This window comes from Poromitra crassiceps (genome assembly GCF_964638095.1).
Source record: "Poromitra crassiceps genome assembly, chromosome: 26".
NCBI lineage: Eukaryota > Metazoa > Chordata > Actinopteri > Beryciformes > Melamphaidae > Poromitra > Poromitra crassiceps.
In genome coordinates, this window is record NC_139640.1 from 1,203,481 (window position 1) to 1,222,333 (window position 18,853).

General features: G+C 42.7%; 2 protein-coding genes across 2 annotated transcripts in view; both read left to right on the forward strand.

Annotated features, from left to right (window-relative positions):
- ptpn6 (protein tyrosine phosphatase non-receptor type 6) overlaps positions 1–10,210 on the forward strand; it is a 32,304-nt gene extending 22,094 nt beyond the window's left edge. The window contains exons 6-11 of the mRNA XM_083661437.1: positions 3,466–3,597; positions 3,731–3,885; positions 6,345–6,412; positions 6,615–6,766; positions 8,277–8,341; positions 9,914–10,210. Of these exons, the coding sequence (XP_083517563.1) occupies positions 3,466–3,597; positions 3,731–3,885; positions 6,345–6,412; positions 6,615–6,766; positions 8,277–8,341; positions 9,914–10,016 (675 nt within the window). The 3' untranslated portion in view covers positions 10,017–10,210. The remainder of the gene's footprint in view (positions 1–3,465; positions 3,598–3,730; positions 3,886–6,344; positions 6,413–6,614; positions 6,767–8,276; positions 8,342–9,913) is intronic.
- A 2,322-nt stretch (positions 10,211–12,532) lies between these two features.
- rbp5 (retinol binding protein 1a, cellular) lies at positions 12,533–17,463 on the forward strand. Its single transcript, XM_083661283.1, has 4 exons — positions 12,533–12,755; positions 13,195–13,379; positions 14,600–14,701; positions 16,206–17,463. The coding sequence occupies exons 1-4, from the start codon at positions 12,680–12,682 to the stop codon at positions 16,257–16,259; spliced, it is 417 nt and encodes a 138-aa protein (XP_083517409.1). The 5' UTR covers positions 12,533–12,679; the 3' UTR covers positions 16,260–17,463.
- The last annotated feature ends 1,390 nt before the right edge of the window (positions 17,464–18,853 follow it).

Here is an 18,853-nt window from a genome sequence, read left to right on the forward strand (position 1 = left end):
ACTCCGAAGACGAGTCTGGACTGGGACAAGACAAACTGAACACATTACACCTTCGATCGCTGCACTGGCTTCCAGTCAGAAAGCATTCCGAGCAGACATTAATAAGGCTACGTTCACACAGCCATGCTTAGTGCTTGAATCTAATCTTTTCCCCCCCTAAGTGACTCAGGTCAGTCTTTTTCATGACTGTGTGAACAGTACAAGTCACATTGAAAGTGACTTTTTTAAAGACGACCTGGGCTACTTTGGCTACGTTCACACAGCCATCCTTAGTGCTTGAATCTGACTTGATGCTCACATCTGATTTTTTTGTGTGGCTGTTCACACAGACTTTTTAAAAGTGGCCCATATCAGACTCCAGTGTGAACAGATCACGGACATGAAGTGACCCGCATGCACAGAACAACAACAATAACGTCACACGCAGCACACGGCTGTTCTACGTAAACCCAGAAGAAGACAGCAGTAAACATGGCGGTAGCTGACAATGTTGTTTCATCTGTTGTTCACGGTTTAATTTCAATGCCCGCGTGTTGGTCCTCCCCCTCCCTCCTCCCGCCAGCGCAGAATAGTGACGAATGTCGCTCTGGAATGACGTAAAAGTCACATTGAAGTGGTGGACGCTGCCAGGAAATTTTTGGATATTGAAGACATTTCGGGAGACGACTTGACGAAAATGCTGAATGAAGCGTTCGCTTCAGCCTAGACGACTGGTCTGGGCCACAGTATGGATATTGGGGCGAATGGGCGCATTTTGGGTGGACACTTTTTATTGATATTGTATTTGCACTATAGTTTTAGCAATACAGTAGGTGGCGGTAATGCACCATTTAAGGATGCCAACTGCCATAAAACTCAACAGAAGAAGAAGAAGTCACATTGAAGCATTAAGTCAGATATGGGCCAGATGTCTGTTCACACCGGAGTCACTTTCAAAAACATCAGATTCGAATCTGATGTTTTACCACATTTGAAAGTAGCCCAGGTCGTCTTTAAAAAAGTCACTTTCAATGTGACTTGTACTGTTCACACAGTCATGAAAAAGACTGATTTGAGTCACTTAGGGGGGAAAAGATTAGATTCAAGCACTAAGGATGGCTGTGTGAACATAGCCTTTCAAATGTGGAAAAACATCAGATTTGAATCTGATGTTTTGGAATGTGACTCCGGTGTGAACAGACATCTGGCCCATATCTGACTTAATGCTTCAATGTGACTTTTACGTCATTCAATCCAGAGCGACATTCATCACTATTCTGCGCTGGCGGGAGGAGAGAGGACCAAGCAGGCAGATTGTGATTACAAACATGGAGGACAGATGCGAGGGAGCTCAGTGGAGGGACAGTGAGGTTTTAGACCTTATAAGTATTAGCAAGAAATAGCAGCTATTGCTCCACAGAAAGCCATCATTAAAATGTTTTCTAAAGGCTCTCTTTCTCCTCCTCCTCGCTGTCATCTGCACCCGTATTCGCTGGCTTCCACTGCACAATAACTTGTAAATAAACCGTAAACAACAGATGAAACAACATCGTCAGTTACCTCCATGTTTACTGCTGTCTGTTTCCGGGTTTATGTAGAACAGCTGTGTGCTGCATGTGACGTTATTGTTGTTCTTCTGCACATGCGGGTCACTTCAGGTCCACGACCTGTTCACACTGGAGTCTGATATGGGCCACTTTTAAAAAGTCTGTGTGAACAGCCACACAAAAAACCAGATGTGAGTCAGATTCAAGCACTAAGGATGGCTGTGTGAACGTAGCCTTAGATTCTGCTGCAGGCCTGTGCAGCTGGAGCTGTTGATTGCAAGGCTTGAGCCAACTGCAGCTGATCAGGGCTTCTGGCACCCGGCCTCTTACATCTTAATAGATCCAGGGATGAGATCCAAAGCTGCCTGTAGCTATCATCTTCCCAGTTGAGGAACAGTCTGCCAGAGGGACTGACGTGCGCCCCCGGCCTGCAACACCATCCTCTTTTAAAAAGCAGGCTTAAAGTCGAGCTGAACCCAAAATGACTTTTCTTTTCTTTTAGTTCAAACACCTGGGTATTCGGTGCACCTATTTAATAATGTAGGCCCCAAAAAAAAATCGCAAAAATCGAATTTCTTTAGTGTTTCACACTTTTTCACATCAAAAGTAAATTTGTCAAGATTTCATTCGTAACAGTAATCTACAGTTTGCTGACGTCACCTAGTACTATCAAATTTCTACCCCATTTCAACCAATGATATCACGACATGGCAGCTGTCAATCAAATCTTCATTTCAGGATAATTTTCTCTTCCAAATGAAGGGGAAAATGGCGCCTAGTGCCTGTCATCTGGCAGAATTTCTAGCCGATAAACTAACTACTAACTTGGCCAATTATGCAAACTAAATCAAACGGTAATGTCTAAGAATGCAAATAAATGTAACTGGCTTGTTAAAACTCGCATTCCAGGAATATTATTTACTGCAATAGCGATAGTGGCGCGCGCCTCAGAGAGCCTGGTTGTCAGGGGTCGCACCTCGGAGATTCCAGGCCGACGGGCTGCACTCTCCGCTCCGGCAGCTGGCTGCCTGCAGCTGGCTGAGCTCCGCTCAGCCACTAACCTGGCGTCAGCAGGCTCTTCCCGATGAGAGCGCCACAACATGCTGAATCCCACTCAATTTAGAGGCGGAACACGCCAGGATTGGCCAAAGCCCAATCCAGTCCCCAGAATTGTCAAATAAAATCATCGACAAGCTACTGTGACCCGCCTCTCAACCTGTCATCTCAGACAAGTTATGCTTTCAGTCTGAAACGGACTCTGACGCACGCAATGAACGGGTTCAGTTCGACTTTAAGCTGATAGGGGGAGCCCTCTTGTGTGTGTGTGTGTGTGTGTGTATATATATATATACAAAAATATACATATATACAATATATATATATATATATATAAATAATAGTAAATAAATTATGAATGAATATATATATATATATATATATATATATATATATATATATATATATATATATATATATATATATATATATATATATACATATACACACACACACACACACACACACACACACACACACACACAAGAGGGCTCCCCCTATCAGCTTAAAGTCAAACTGAACCCGTATATATATATATCTCTCTCATTTATTTACTATTATTTATATTATATATATATATATATATATATATATATATATATATATATATATATATATATATAAGTAATAGTAAATAAATAAAATCCTAAGGACGTTGTCCTCAGTGAGGGTCAATGGTTGGGAAGTGTAGTCTTCATGTATTGTTTTCATAATGTGGCTGTTGTGAAGCCCTTTGAGAATGTGATTAAGGGCGATACAACTATAAGCCTGACTTGAGTTGTTACAATGTTTCTCTTTTTTCCCCATTGATTTTCCTTTGCCCATGAAATATGCTGTACAAATAAGTTTGTCTTGACTTGAGTTACTCTCTATCTTTGTGCAGAATAAATGCGTCCCGTACTGGCCAGACCATCAAGGCACCAAAGCAGTCGGGTCATATGTGGTGACCTCCGTGTCGGAGAGAGATGCTACAGATTACAAAGTCCGAGTCCTGGAAATCGCTGCTCTGAACCAGGTAACCTCCAGACACCAACCTCTGACTTTACTGTCGCTGAGATAAAGCTGCACATTTTTAAACCTGCGCGGCTATATTTTGATCGATGAGGTTTTCATTTGTGTGTGTGTGTTTTTGTTTAACTCTATCTCAGTCAGAGGTGAGCCGTACTATTTGGCACTACCAGTACCTGAGCTGGCCCGATCACGGTGTTCCCCAGGAGCCAGGAGGCGTCCTCAGCTTCCTCAGTCAAGTCAACAACAAACAGGCAGAGTTTCCTGACCCTGGACCAATGGTCATCCACTGCAGGTGATGAACAGCTGATTAACCAACTCAAAGGTCACAAAGAGCTTATAGTAAACCCAGACTCATATACTGTGGCATCATTTATACAGCATTTCACTGCAGACTGCACAGCATGTCCCCCCCCCCCCCACTAAACACCAGTGTTGGGCAAGTTACTTTCAAAATGTAATATACTACATATTACTAGTTACTTTCATTTGAAAGTAATAAGTTACTTTACAATATTACTTTCTGTGTAGAGTAACTTGTTACTTATTACACTACTTTTGCATTACTTTGACCAAAACAACAGCAGCAGCAGAATGACATCGCCGCCCCGGAACCATCCCGAAAAATAATTTCAACCGCCTTGAAATCAGTGTAAACAATCCAAAATTCCAAATGTTATTCTTTTCCTTTGTTATTGTCATCTATAGTGGTTATTTGCATAAAAACACAGTTTGATTAGGAAATAATTTAATCTTTTTTAAATGTGCTTTGATTTGATCAAATGTAACTCAATTTGTAAAGTAACTGGTATAATATTACTGAAATCCTATAAGTAATAAGTTATATTACTGAGTTACTGCTAAAAGTAATATATTACATGTAATATGTTACTTTTGTAATGAGTTACCCCCAACACTGGACACACACACACACACACACACACACACACACACACACACACACACACATACACACACACACACACACACACACACACACACACACACACACACATGTGTTAGGGAGATCGTAAAAAAATCTCAAACTTGAAATGTGTGTTTGCTTGGGGAAGACATTTCTACTTGTATAGCTTTGTTAAAAATATCTCAGTTGCCTTTTTCTAACTAGATTCGTTTGATAACAATAGGTTTAATTATAAGAATTTGAGGTTCAAGATTAAAGATGATGATGTATTTTTAAGGATTAAGATTAGTAGTAGTAGAATTAAAGGTTTTGCGTCAACTGACTCAAATCCTTTTGGAATTTCCCCCTTGTGATGTGAGGAATACTGTATGTTTGTTGTTGGTTGAGCGTGTCGAGTGATTATCTTACCCTTATGTTGCATATTAACTATGTTGGAATGTATGTTCACAAAGCTGCACAGCATTCATAATCGTTTCTTTGAACAACTCCTATCATGGCTATAGGCCTGCACGATATGAGCAAAATCTGCAATGTGCGATAACATTGTTCAATGTGTACACGTCGGAAGCGAATTTCTGAAAAATCGACCGTGGTTCGAAAAAATAAACACCGCAATAACGCTCAGCGAAACTTCGCCGTTGGTATGCATGGTTGCATTGACTGATATAGGCTCGTAAAATATTATTGACGTGCAAATTAATTGCACGAAAAAAACGCTCCCGATGTGGAAGGACCTTTAAGACTAAATAAAAAAATAGCAGACAAAATTAACACTATATGACATGCGATAAATAAACAAGTATTGAAGTTTGCATATTAGCTGTACAGTTCCTATGTCTTTCTGCTTTAATACTGCTAACATAGACACCAAATATTGAATAGCCTATACCAGTAGTTCTCAAATGGAGGTCCTTGAGGGGTTCCAGGGGGTCCCCAGTCAAAAAGGGGGTAATTTATTTTCGCTATGATTCCATTCACAAGTAACACAATGACTATTTTGGTCATGGGTTTTATACACTTTCTGTAATAAAACATCTAAAAGCATCAATCTTATTATCATATGGGGGACCGTGGGACAAAATCCTATCAAATGGGGGTCCGTGGTCTAGTTTCTGTCAGTTTAGGGGTCCCTCGTGTGAAAAGATTTGAGAACCACTGGCCTATACGCACAAGCATGGCTCTCTGGTACCGACTCAAGCTGAAACTACACACAGCGTGTTCAGGCTTTAGTGGAGGGGCAGAGCGCACCGCTGCAAGGGACACACAACACAAGACAAAATGATCAGATGCTGTGTGAATGTATGGCGGTGTAAATACAATGATTTTTGTTATCCAGTGCATTTCAGGCAGTCTTTTTGCGATGTGTTTATTGCGCATAGCATGTTCATGTCGCAATGATCACCAAAATGTGATTTATCGTGCAGCCCTAATGATAGCCTCAAGTCCTTTTCAAATCCACTAGTTTCTGCAAAGCAACCAAATGGTCCTCAGCCTGTGTGAAATGACCAACCCTTACCTGACCAACCCTTACCTGACCAACCCTTACCTGTCTAATAAAGTGAAAGTTCACCACTGCATTCATGATAAATTAACCCATTGATACAGTACCTGATGCAGCATTTGCGTGTATATCCCTCATTTGTGTGCGTATCCCTTTAAGACCGCGAACCGCGTGAACGCGGTTCACGGTCTTAAAGGGATACACACACAAATGCTGCATCAGGTATCAATGGGTTAAAATCTAAGCACAATGGAATCTCCATTGACGCATTTGTGTTTTAATTGGTGGTGAGATATGTTAACCTTCATTCTGCTGTGCATCTGTCCAGTGCTGGGATCGGTCGGACGGGCACCTTTGTGGTGATCGATATGATCCTCGAGACCATTGAAATTCAAGGTAACGCTCGCTTCTTGAGATATGCATAAATGAAAGGCAAACTAATTAAGCTTAATTAATTACATACTAATTACACATTAAAGCACCCAGTACATTTGCCCTTTTGTTTATTCTTCTCATACCACTTCCATCCAAATTGTCCCCGTCTTCACTTCTCCTCCCTCTACTACGCCCTTTCTTTCCTCTCTGTCTCTCTCTCCAGGCCAGGACTGTGATATTGACATCCAGAAGTGCATCCAGATGGTCCGGGAGCAGCGCTCCGGCATGGTGCAGACCGAGGCCCAGTACAAGTTCATCTACCTAGCTGTGTCTGAGGCCATCCAGGCCCAAAAGGCCAAAGAGAATGCCTGCCTGGTGAGCTGGGGGGTTTGAGTGGGGGGCTTGGGCAGATGAAGCCTAAAGCGCCCGGCATGGTTCTGCACAACCTCGACTTGGAGCCTTGCCGCCGCCGAGCGGCGACAGCGAGACTGTGCATACTCGAACGTAACTCGTCCAAAACATTATCGTGTCGTTTACCAAGAACTTGCAATCATGTCAGTGGGGGGACATTTTATTGTCCCTCCATTTCAAAACTCATTCCGGTGAGCCTGCAGAAGGCTTTGCTAGATGAGGGACAAGCACTGTTAAATGAGGAAATGGCATTTCCTCATTCCTCACAACAAGGAGTTGACGCCGCACAGTCACATTTTCGAGGAGCTGCACGCCCCCTACGCCAAGCTGCGCCGATAGGACGCCCAGCTGCGGCGACCCCCTCGGCGCAGTCAGCGCCGTCGATTTCGCTCGAGCATAATTTGCGCTTAAGCGGAAGTGCTAAAAGCTGTAGTTCCTCGAATGGCCCCTTGAGGCTGTCTCCAAAAGGGAGTTGTTCACCCCCGTTCACCCCCATGTTAAAATACATGACTTTACAACAGGATTAAACATGTTCTCCAACCTGGTTGGAAACACAGTTTTGGTCTGTATAGCTAATTTAAACTTTCATAACAACTGTACGGGGCCGGTGAATATTTATATAACTCGCCTTTTTAGAGTAAAACACACGATAGAAAAGACTATGTTTTGGGTGTGATTGACAGGTCGCCTGTCCTGTGATTGCACGGCTTGCCGATCACAGACCAATAGCAGGCAGAGCTGCGGCTCTGTGGGAAGCGATATTTCTTTTTGGATGATGGCGAAGGCTATGCGAAGGCGTAAACCCGCCCCTCTCTGCCTCTGATTGGCCTCCATCCTCCATTCCATCCAAACACATTCGCTTGGCTATATCCTGCATTACATCTCTTTACATTTCAGTCTGTGGTCAGACCGTCAGACTCAGTGGGTCAGACAGACAGACAGACAGCAGTTACGCTTGCTAGCCTGCATGAAACACGCCAGTGTGTTTATGTTTTTAATATAGTCTATGGTTTATAACGCTGCCGCTACTCTTGGCATAGAATTGAGGGTGATATAAAACAGGGTTATTTACAGGGAACTAGCAAGCGTAACTGCTGTCTGTCTGACGGTCTGACCACAGATTGTAGAAAGAGATGTAATGCAGGATAGCCAAGCGAATGTGTTTGGATGGAAGTTTGACGCTATTTTGTGTGAATTTGTGTGGCTGAAATATAAAGTAGCCTATGTCACGAGGAATCAAGAAAATAAGGCATGTGTATGTCAGTTAGTCCTTTGCACTTAGGAGTGTTGTTCTGGACACTGACTGCTGCCTGCTTCACCCCTACTGACTGATATGTTATCTATAAAGAGTGCATTGTGAAAGATGAACGTTGACACAGAGAGCGAAACCTGCCGGCTAGACTAGACTAAACAAATATCACCACGTCACTGCACTGTCTGTCTCAACAGGCCTCTCTGTCTCTCTCTTCCCCAGGAAACGGATACAGAGTACGGGAATCTACAACTCAAACACCCACCAGCAAGCAGGAAGGCCTCAAAGTGAGTGAGCGAGTGTGTGTGTGTGTGTGTGTGAGTGTGTGTGTGTGTGTGTGTGTGTGTCTCAGAGAGAGAGAGAGAGAGAGAGAGCGACTTGAACGCCCTTAAAACATTCCCATTGCTCCTCTAAACCTCACACTGAATCCCTACTTGGTTTAAAGTGGTGTTCATTCTTACGTCAGCAGTTTTTTGGAGGGACAGTTGAGCTGCACCCGAGGGAGAGAGAGGGAGTTGTGTGTGTGTGTGTGTGTGTGTGTGTGTGTGTGTGTGGCGGGGGGGGGGGGGGGGGGGGGGGGGGCGTGGTGGGGGGTGAAGCTGATTCCCACCTCTTCTGTCTGCCTCTCCATTCTCCTGCTGCTGTGGGAATAGTGGGTGTTTGTGTGCCCCTTTGGGCTGCGGGACCCCTGTGTGTATGCACTGGACTATGTCTTAATTAACCAATTAGGAAAGACACAACAGAACTGCAACTCCAACATTAGCCACTTCAGTCTCAAACCTCGGTGACCTCTGACCTACTTGGAGCAGCCTTTGATTTCATCAGATCCTTTGTGAGCGAGCTTATGAGGAGCCTGGACCCAAAGAAGAGCAGCTTTTGAGAGCACTGATTTGCTGCATGTTGCCCCGGCCAGCCATCTTGCCTCACCACAGTTGAAGCATGTCGCTTGTACAGGATAGGATAGGATCGACTTTTATTGTCCCGAAGGAAATTTGTCTTGGACATACACCTTATGGCTGCTGTTTGGCAGGCAACACGTACATACAGACAATACATACAGCACATACATCAGAACTATTACAGTAACAGTTGGCAAAATTGCACACTGCCCAAAAAGGACAATCCAATGCATAAAAGAGATTATAAAAGATATATTTGCTCAAAACAGAATTGCACATTACCCAGATTGCACAACACTGTTAGTAGTAGCCTTCTGTATTTAGATTAAAATAGGTAAAAACGAATCTAGTCTGTGATTTTAAAAATATATTTGCTAAAAAAAACAAAATTGCACATTACCCCAATTGCACAACACGCATTTGTCTTCAATATTTAGATTAAAATAGATAAAGACGAATACAATTTAAAGTAGCACTAAAAACAGTAAACAGGTTAAAATGCCAACAGTGCAGAAATGTGCCAGTTTCACACATGCTTGGCAGGCTGCCAGCTTCAGCTCATTGATTTATTATTATGTCTGGTTGGTCTATTTCAATCAAACGTTCTCATCCAGGGGGCTCCTCCACGTTCATTAACCTTCCATGTGCCTACGATTGACTTTGAACTGAACTGGGTCCACTCAGTCTGTGTTGCTGTGTCATCTGAAGCTTAACAGCCACTGTCGTCAGTACTTTACTATCTTCTGAAGAAATGAATGTGTTAGCCTAAAAGTGCACCTGTTATCAAGGTTAACCCATTGATACCTGATGCGGCATTTGCGTGTATATCCCTCATTTGTGTGCGTATCCCTTTAATACGGTCTTAAAGGGATACACACGCAAATGCTGCATCGGGTATCAATGGGTTATATCAAAATTAATTTAAAACCCACCCTCCACATTGTGTTTGTCTCTCTGCAGAAACAAGGATGACCTATATGAGAATATGTCGAAAGGAAAGAAAGACGAAAAAGTGAAGAAGCAGAAATCGGAGAAGAAAAGCGGCTCAGTGAAGAAACGATAGAAGTGAACGGGTTGAGATTATTTTATGAAAGGATATATTATTATTGTATTGGTGTTGTAGTCTTTTGTTACAGATTTGTCTTTTAAGTGAGAATTATGGTTTCGAAACAGAGACGCCAGATAAGCCATTGATACTGTATAGACTGAATATTAACATGTGTGATGCATTTGTTGAAAATAAAGGCAGCGCATATGTGTAAAGTTTGTCTTTTTTTCCTATTATTTGTATGAATGGGGGAGGGGGACATGATGTCTCCATTAATATGAGGTAAAATACTGATTCAATATTTCAGCCTCAGACAAATATAGAACATTTTCACTCTGTGTTAGCTTAGAAGCACATCTAAGTTTTACTGAAGCAAGCAACTGGCTTTGAATCAGAATCAGAATCACTTTTATTGCCACAGTATGCAAGTTACATACGAGGAATTTGTCTTAGTGTCTGTATGCAGCGTAGCGGTCACATCAATATACAGAGATAAGAAGTAGGAAGATAACTAAAGACAATCACAAAGTTGCAAGTGCAATCAAATCGAGTAAATATATACAATATGTACATGAGTGGTGAAGTGTTCTGTGGATGATAAATATGAATTTACGTTGGATTTACATGAGATTTACAGACTGAGTTAAATAGACGTTAAATAGGCAGTGGATTTACATGAATTTACAGTCGGAGTTAAATAAGAGTTTACATTGAATGTACATGAAATTTACAGGCTAAGTTAAATAGGCATTAATGTGCAGGGAATTTACATGAATTTACAGTCCCAGTTAGACAGGCATTAAATTAGATATGAGTTCCAGTTTTATGGTGAGGGGGGGGGAAATTCAGTTGAGTTTAGGAGGAGGTGGTGAGTTTGTGTGTGTGTGTGGGGGGGGGGGGGTTGTTTGTGAGGCCCTTGGCGTAAGGGGTTTCCGGGCCTTGTTGGTGAGGCTGATGGCGGTTGGGAAGAAGCTGGTCACCAAACCTTCCTCCAGTTGTTGTGATTGTAATTTGCTGCCTGGGTTTTTTGATCCAGAGTGTCCCACTGAAACCATAGACCAGTGGTTCCACAAAATTAGAATAAAAAAAACTAAGATTTTGTCCCAGGGTCACCCATTTGATAAGATCTTAGCTTTTGTGACGACCAACCCACTCTCCTGGCCCTGTCTTGCAGGAGGCTGGTGTTGGGTTAGGCTGATTGGGTGCACCTGGATAACTCGTCTAGTTATTTTCCCTTATAGTTTTAGTTTAGTTATAGGCCGTTTTCACAGCAACTGTTTTGAGGTGGTAAAGCAGGTGTAACCAATAACATTAATTAATGAGGGCCCTGGCACTGGAACAAATGGAGTGGTATTGGTTACATCCGCTTTGCCATTTTGGCGATCTGAAGCGCCGCCTTTTGATCTCGAATTGTTGCTCCCCCAACACATGGAGAGAGTAGCCTAATACGAGGGATCAGCCGAGCAGCATTTTGGTAAACAAACCGCGTCACTGGGTGGCAACGGCAATGGAACCCTATGGAGCCCAAGTGGCGTGAGGCTTGAGTGTCTGACTCTAGCCGGCTAACTTGGTTTACATTTTAATTAATTAGTTAATTAATGATTAGTTAATAAATAGTTAATAGGTAGTACCTATTAACTATTCATGAACTAATCATGAACTATTCATGAACTAATGGTTCGATAAAAATAGTTTTACTGGTTCAAACCAAACGGTACATATATATTTAGAAACAGGAGAGATCGCATAACATTTCACTGGGACCAAAACGTAAACAAAAATGCGGGTTTAAAGAAAATATTTTTTCGACGTTTTTCTTTTTTAAGTTTTGGTCCCAGTGAAATGTTCTATGGTCTCTCCCGATTATAGCGTTGGCTGAACCGTTTGGTTCAACGAAGTACAACTATTTTATAAGCATTTCACTAAATGTCTATAGAGACAGTCCGCATGTCTGGGAACGCCCACAAAATGTTAAACGGCTGGCGTGCGAGTGGGGTAAAACCGCCCATATATCTCATGGGCTGACTCACCAAAAGACGGTGCTGCTGCTCTAAACTACAGGTTTGGGGGTTCTAGAGCACAACACAAGACGTCTGCTCAGATGTGCGTTTACTGCGGTGGTTAAATCCCCCGATCGTGTCTGCCTGGGCTGGGCTATCAGCTAAATTGTAACTTTGCTGAATGGATAGAACGGGGGTTTTTACCCCACCCTGACCACGCCCCCAACCAGGCTGAGCCAGCTAACCAGCGTATATTGTGGGCGTTCCTAGAGCCTGTATGGGCGTTCCCAGACATGCGGACTGGTGCTGAAGCAGGAAGTGACGTTCCACTTTGCCTCTCTATGGACTTTCTCTCTCAGGACTCAGGAGCGAGTGAGGAGGAGGGGGGAAGAGTCGCGCTGGGAGTTGCCAGAGGAGATTTGCGTTTTGCAGCGTGGAGGAGTTTGCAGCTCAGCAGAAAAGCAAGAGGTTGTGCAACACATCTTCCCAGACGAAGCGGTCGCGGTTGATGCAGTCATTATTATTCGCAGCAATAGTTACGCGCACATTCAATCCAATCCAGGCGTTATTCAACAGATAGAGAAATCCTATCCATCAACGCGGGCGTTGATCTGATTTGGTTTTTTTTGGGAGGCGGGTGGGGGGGAGTTTACCCCTAACAAAAGGTGAAGAAAAGAAATGTCTAAACCGAATTACACCGGGACGTATCATATGGACTCTCAAGATAATTTTGAGGAGTACCTCGCAACTTTGGGTAAGTCGCATTATGTAGTAGGCTGCTATTCTGTTGTAGGCTGCTATTTGTGTTGCATTTTTAACAAGCAGTTAAGTATTAAACCCCTCCTCCCCAGCTGTTGCTTTCTGGCTTAGATCAGTTACATTTTTGCACTGTAGGCTATTGTTCGTCGCCTAAACCTGTTGTCAGGCAAAACGGCTTTGATATCATCTTCGCTTTTTTAAGCATCTTTATTTGCAATACCACATCTGTGTAATGGTATTTATGCCACCTTGTCCTTTCAATGACCCAGCCCCCCGCCTCCACACACACACACACACACACACACACACACACACACACACACACACACACACACACACACACACACACACACACAGTATTGTGTGTGCTTGAGCATCCCACAGAGACTTGGTATAGTGTGTTAATTAATTCCCTCTTCTGTTTCCCTGTTAAGATATCAATTTCGCTCTGAGGAAAATCGTGTGCTTGCTGAAGCCCACCAAGCAGATCACCCATGACCCCGCAACAGGGGCCATGAAGATCCGCACGATCACCACCTTCAAGAACTTTGACATGGATTTCATTATTGGACAAGAATTCACTGAAGACCTGGGACCTGTGGACGGCCGTACCTGCCAGGTGTGTGTGTGTGTGTGTGTACATTCATTCAAGATTCATTCATTCATGTTTTTTTACCCATCTGTGTGAACAGCCACACGCACAAAAATCTGAATTGAGCACTACGGTTTGCTGTGTGAACGTAGCCTTAGATTACTTGTCATACAAATTGGCATGTGTGTGTTGTGTGTGTGTGTTGTGTCTGTGTGTGTGTTGTGTCTGTGTGTTGTGTCTGTGTGTGTGTGTATATGAGGAGTTTGTCCCTGAAGTTGGAATGTCTGAGAAAGACAAGAGCTGGGCCTACTTGCTTGTTTTAATATTTGAGTGAAGTGTGTGTGAGAGAGAATTGAATTGAAAACATACTTTATTGACCTCCTCAGCTTACAAATCCATTCAGAAACCAGTGCATAAATCAGGGTAAGCAGCATCTAGCTTTTACACTACATCCACCCAGGAACAGAAAACAAAAACTGAACACAAACACAAACATTAAAGAGATACGCGACACTTTTTCAATTTTTTTCTGCTGAAAATCAATATATATTGGAAATGAGCTGTGTTCTTGAGGAATCCAGGTCAAAGTCCTGACATTTACTGTAAATCTGAGTAATTCCTCATCTCTTCTCACATACCCATGCAGTAGACCATTTTCACAGGGGCCATTTTGTGTCGAAAAGGCAGAATAAACACAGGTGCAAGCAAAACACTAATGAGGGTTTCCACATTCCAATCATGGAAGTTGGAAACCCTCATTAGTGTTTTGCTTGCACCTGTGTTTACCCTGCCTTTTCGACACAAAATGGCGCCCGTGAGAAGGGTCTGTTCCGTACAAACCAAAAAGGCCAGCTGTAGACTCCCAATTTTCCTCCCTTTCTATTGGCTGAGCTCTTGATCAGTGACGTCACCTAACCCGGCCCGCCCATCTCTTGCGCCTAGGCCCCCCCCCCCCCAGCCAAAGTTGATAAAAGGGGTTGCCTTGTAGGCAGTGTGGAGAATAGTTTTGTTGAGTAGAGATAGAGAGAGATTTGTGGAGCTTTTGATAGGAGTGCATAGTGTAAATTGTAGTTGTGTGTTTGTCGTATTTAGTCTAGAAAACCAAATATTCAAGACAAACCAAAAATCACAGATTACATTTTTTTTTGATGTTCATCACTTTAGTCTGCAAAGGCTGGTGTCTCCGTGGTGTGGACTACTTTACATACTAATGGCCGCCGCTAACAGCATCTCTTGTGTTTCTGCAGACGACAGTCAGCTGGGACGGGGACCAGCTGGTGTGTGTGCAGAGAGGAGAGAAGGAGGGACGAGGCTGGACGCACTGGCTGGAGGGCAACATGCTACATTTGGTGTGTGTGTGTGTGTGTGTGTGTGATAAGATTGAAAAGAATGGGCCTGAGGGAGGAGGGGGTGGCGAACAAGGAAAGAAAATGGGAAATTGATTTGCACGCTAAATGGGCTTGGACATGCAAATCAGATGGCCAGGAAGTTATTCATTGCCTCGTTTTCCCATGCTTGCCTGCATTATACAGTGGGAGTGTGAAGGATGTCTTTACTAAGAGAGGTTTCTGGAGCCTCTCCTGTATTATGCCAGAGAACAGAAAATAGGACCCAACCAAGGAGGGCAAAGACAAATAAGGACAAAGGACTCACGGGTGCACACATCTTAAAAAGGTTGCTTACCATACTTAGCATCCATTTTGGTCCCAAGAGGCGAACCTCTTTGCCAGGCCATTCATGCAAATGAGAATTTGTTCTGAAGTTACCCACCTGGTAAAAAATAACGGTTAAATTAAAACTGTAAATTAAAACGGTTAGTCTCGATGCAATCCCCTCGTAGCTTGTAGATTAATTATTAATGATCACGGTTTCAAACGATCAGTATCCTCGGATTTTGGCACAAGGGATAGTAACATCTTGTCCTGTGTATTAATTAATACACTAAATAGCTCTCACAGGATTTCTACACGGTAAAACAATGTGTTGTTGAGCTTGTATTCAAACAAATCCAGGAGAGAGTTGGGAAAGAAAATGCCGATGAGGATCAGGCATTAAAACGGTGGATTTGAGAAGTTACACAAACCCAAAAGTGGGAGAAGGGAGTAGTGAGCAGCTGACGGGGAGTGAGTGAGGATGACCAGGGGGAGGGGGCATGGGATAAAGAGGAGGAGCTAGTGAGTGAGGATGACCAGGGGGAGGGGGCATGGGATAAAGAGGAGGAGCTAGTGAGTGAGGATGACCAGGGGGAGGGGGCATGGGATAAAGAGGAGGAGCTAAACATACGGGGAGGGGGCATGGGATAAAGGGGAGGAGCTAAGCATAGACCTATAGACCGTCACGTCACCCATTGGTTTGTGGACTGGCATTTTGAAGGCTCTAGTTTGACATTTGGCCGTTGCCATCTTGGTTCTTGCGCAGCTCGCATGACATCAGGGGTTTACTTACTATTGGTCCGTGATCAGCTAGCCGCGCAATCACTGGACAGGTGACCTGTCAATCACGCCCAAAACATAGTCTTTACTGTCATCTTGTTTGACTCTAAACGGGCGGGAGTAATTTGTCAAGAAAGGTGAAATTAGGTACATAGACCAAAGCTGTTCTTTTTACCCTGGCTGTAAAAAATGTTTAATCCTGTTGTAAAGTTGTGAATTTTAACATGGGGGTGAACGGGAAATGATTCCCTTTTGGAGCCAGCCTCAAGTGGCCATTCGAGGAACTACAGCTTGTATCTTGGGGGGGGGGGGGGGGGGGGGGGGTTTGGACACAGTCTGTTTGTGAATCATGTCTTTAATTCTCCTTTGATGTGCCAACCAAATGGTCTCATTGTTGCTCACTCTTTGTCGCCCTCTGCAGGAGATGAGAGTTCAAGATGTGGTTGCCAAGCAAGTCTTCAAGAAGGCTGATTGAAGTCATTGGAAAGGGGTTATATTCAATAACTCATGCTCCTTAATCTTAATAGAAAATAGCCTGGGACTTGGTATAAGGAGTGCCATACTTATTTTTTATTATAATCACCAATTTTTTTTGCAACATAACAAGGATACGACTGAAGACCCATGAAGTGAATCATTTTACATCATTGATGTACACTTTCATACATGTCACCGACTACGTTTACATGCGCACAATATTCCGGTTTTTGCCCATATTCGGAAAAAGACAATATTCAGACTAAATTAATAATCCACTAATATTCCCGTTTACATGCAGCTGTAGTTCGCCCTCCCCGACACATTAGAGAGAGATGCAGGTATTTCTTTCCGCATGCCAGAGATGATGGATTATATGATTATATCGCCTCTTCTAGCGCTTCTAGCACACATTAGCTGACCGCAAACAGGCAACATGCGTCGCAAACTGCGGTAAAAACCCTGATTGAGACGCATATTCCGAATGCGCTGTATATGATAAAATAATCCTCCTATAACCTGAATAATACAAAATGCTAAATTTGGAAAAAAGCCAAATTCGGAAAATGCAGCTGGAATATGCTGTTTACATGACCCTTATCAAATTCAGAATATAGAGACAGTCTGCATGTATGGGAAGGCCCATACAGGCTCTGGGAACGCCCACAATAGACGCTGGGTTAGCCTGGGGGCGGGGTCAGGGTGGGGTAAATTCCCCCGTTCTATCCATTCAGCAAAGTTAGAATTTAGCTGATAGCCCAGCCCAGGCAGACACGATCGGGCATTTAACCACCGCAGTAAACGCACATCTGAGCAGACGTCTTGTGTTCTGCTCTAGAACCCCCAAACCTGTAGTTTAGAGCCGCAGCACCGTCTTTTGGTGAGTCAGCCCATGAGATATATCGGCGGTTTTACCCCACTCGCGCGCCAGCCGTTTAACATTTTGTGGGCGTTCCCAGACATGCGGACTGTCTCTATAGACATTTTCCGAATAATAGTGGAATATTGTGTGCATGTAAACATAGTCATTTTGGAAAGGTTGTTGTATTTACATTATGCTGAGTTGTATCTGATTGATGGTACTAAACATGACAAACTGAGAGAACTGGTACAGAGCAGAGTTGACTTGTGTAAACATTCCCTACATACTTCCTCATATTGCACTTCATTCTTCCTTCACAACTGTATATATAATAAACAAATCATACATCGCTTCTGCTTCACTGCTGCATGTTTGAGACATCGTGTCTTGTTCCAAACTCCAAAACATTTGCCAGCATGTTGAACATTTTCATTATGAATGAGTCAGTGGTGAAAGTTTGTGTGACAGTGTTGGTTACATATCGTTTACTGTTAAAGGATTTTCTGGATTCTTGAGGCCGATGCCGATATTAGGGAGTAAAAAAATTCCAATATCGATATATCGGCCGATATTCTTATATTAAATATACACAAATTACACAATGTTTTTGCAATGATCCCTCAAATATCAAACACTTGATGAGTTGACATGACTTGAGATATGTAATGTAGGCAGGATATTTTGCAGCTTATCAATCAACTTTATTGTCCAAAATGACGCCAATGCAATGAAACGGTAAACTTCACTGGGAATTTAATAATTATAAATAACTAGAAATACAAAAACACAAATAGAACAAATATAAAATATAACTTGAGTTAAGAAAAAAGATCAAATATACACAACATGCTGTCTATAACTTAAAAAATACAAAATAAAGAAATATCGGCCGATACCGATATATCGGTTATCGGCCGATAATATCGGTGGAGCGATATATCGGTCGGGCTCTACAAATTACTAATATATTCCTTACATCACACATACACAGACAGTGCTGACGTTTGAAGCAGTCAGTTAACCATGTTAGTATGCGGCCATAAAGGGAATCATGCAAAACATGATATTTTAACTTTTAGCCATGCTTTGTATGCCATATTATGACTAATATGCCATGAAGGGAATGACTCAAGGATGCTAGTATTTTCCTATAAAAGTTCAGAAGTGAAGGCAATAGTGATTCATGTTCTTTGTAACCTGATAGCAAGATTTGCAGCTGCTGGCATATTGGTGGAGGCAAGTCAACACAGTACCACACGCGATATTTTTTTTCGGATGATGGCGAAGGCTGGAGGCACCCTCTCTGCCTGTGATAGGCCAAGCGTCAAACATTCACTGGTGAAAACTAGACTAAAAATGTTAGGGAGGGACCAATTGGGAAGAGATCCAATCAGAAGAGAAGAAGACGTTAAACATCTGTGTCTGTATTGCACATTCAAACCTTAAAACAATTCCAGAATAACAGATTAATATATCTTTACAATAAGTTTGGAAATTCTAATGAATAGTTACGGTTTTCTTTGACTAAGATGAGATGAAAGACACTTAGTTGATGAAAACTTGACTAAATAAAATCAGGATGAGGTTGACTAAATATGATAAGAGCTTAAGAGAAAGTGGATTATAGCTCACTCAGATAAACATGTGAATGTTGTGTGATATGCAAAGGTTGTTGGTTCAATCCCAGCCTCAGGCAATTTCTTAAAAAGTAGGTAGTTTGAACACTGATA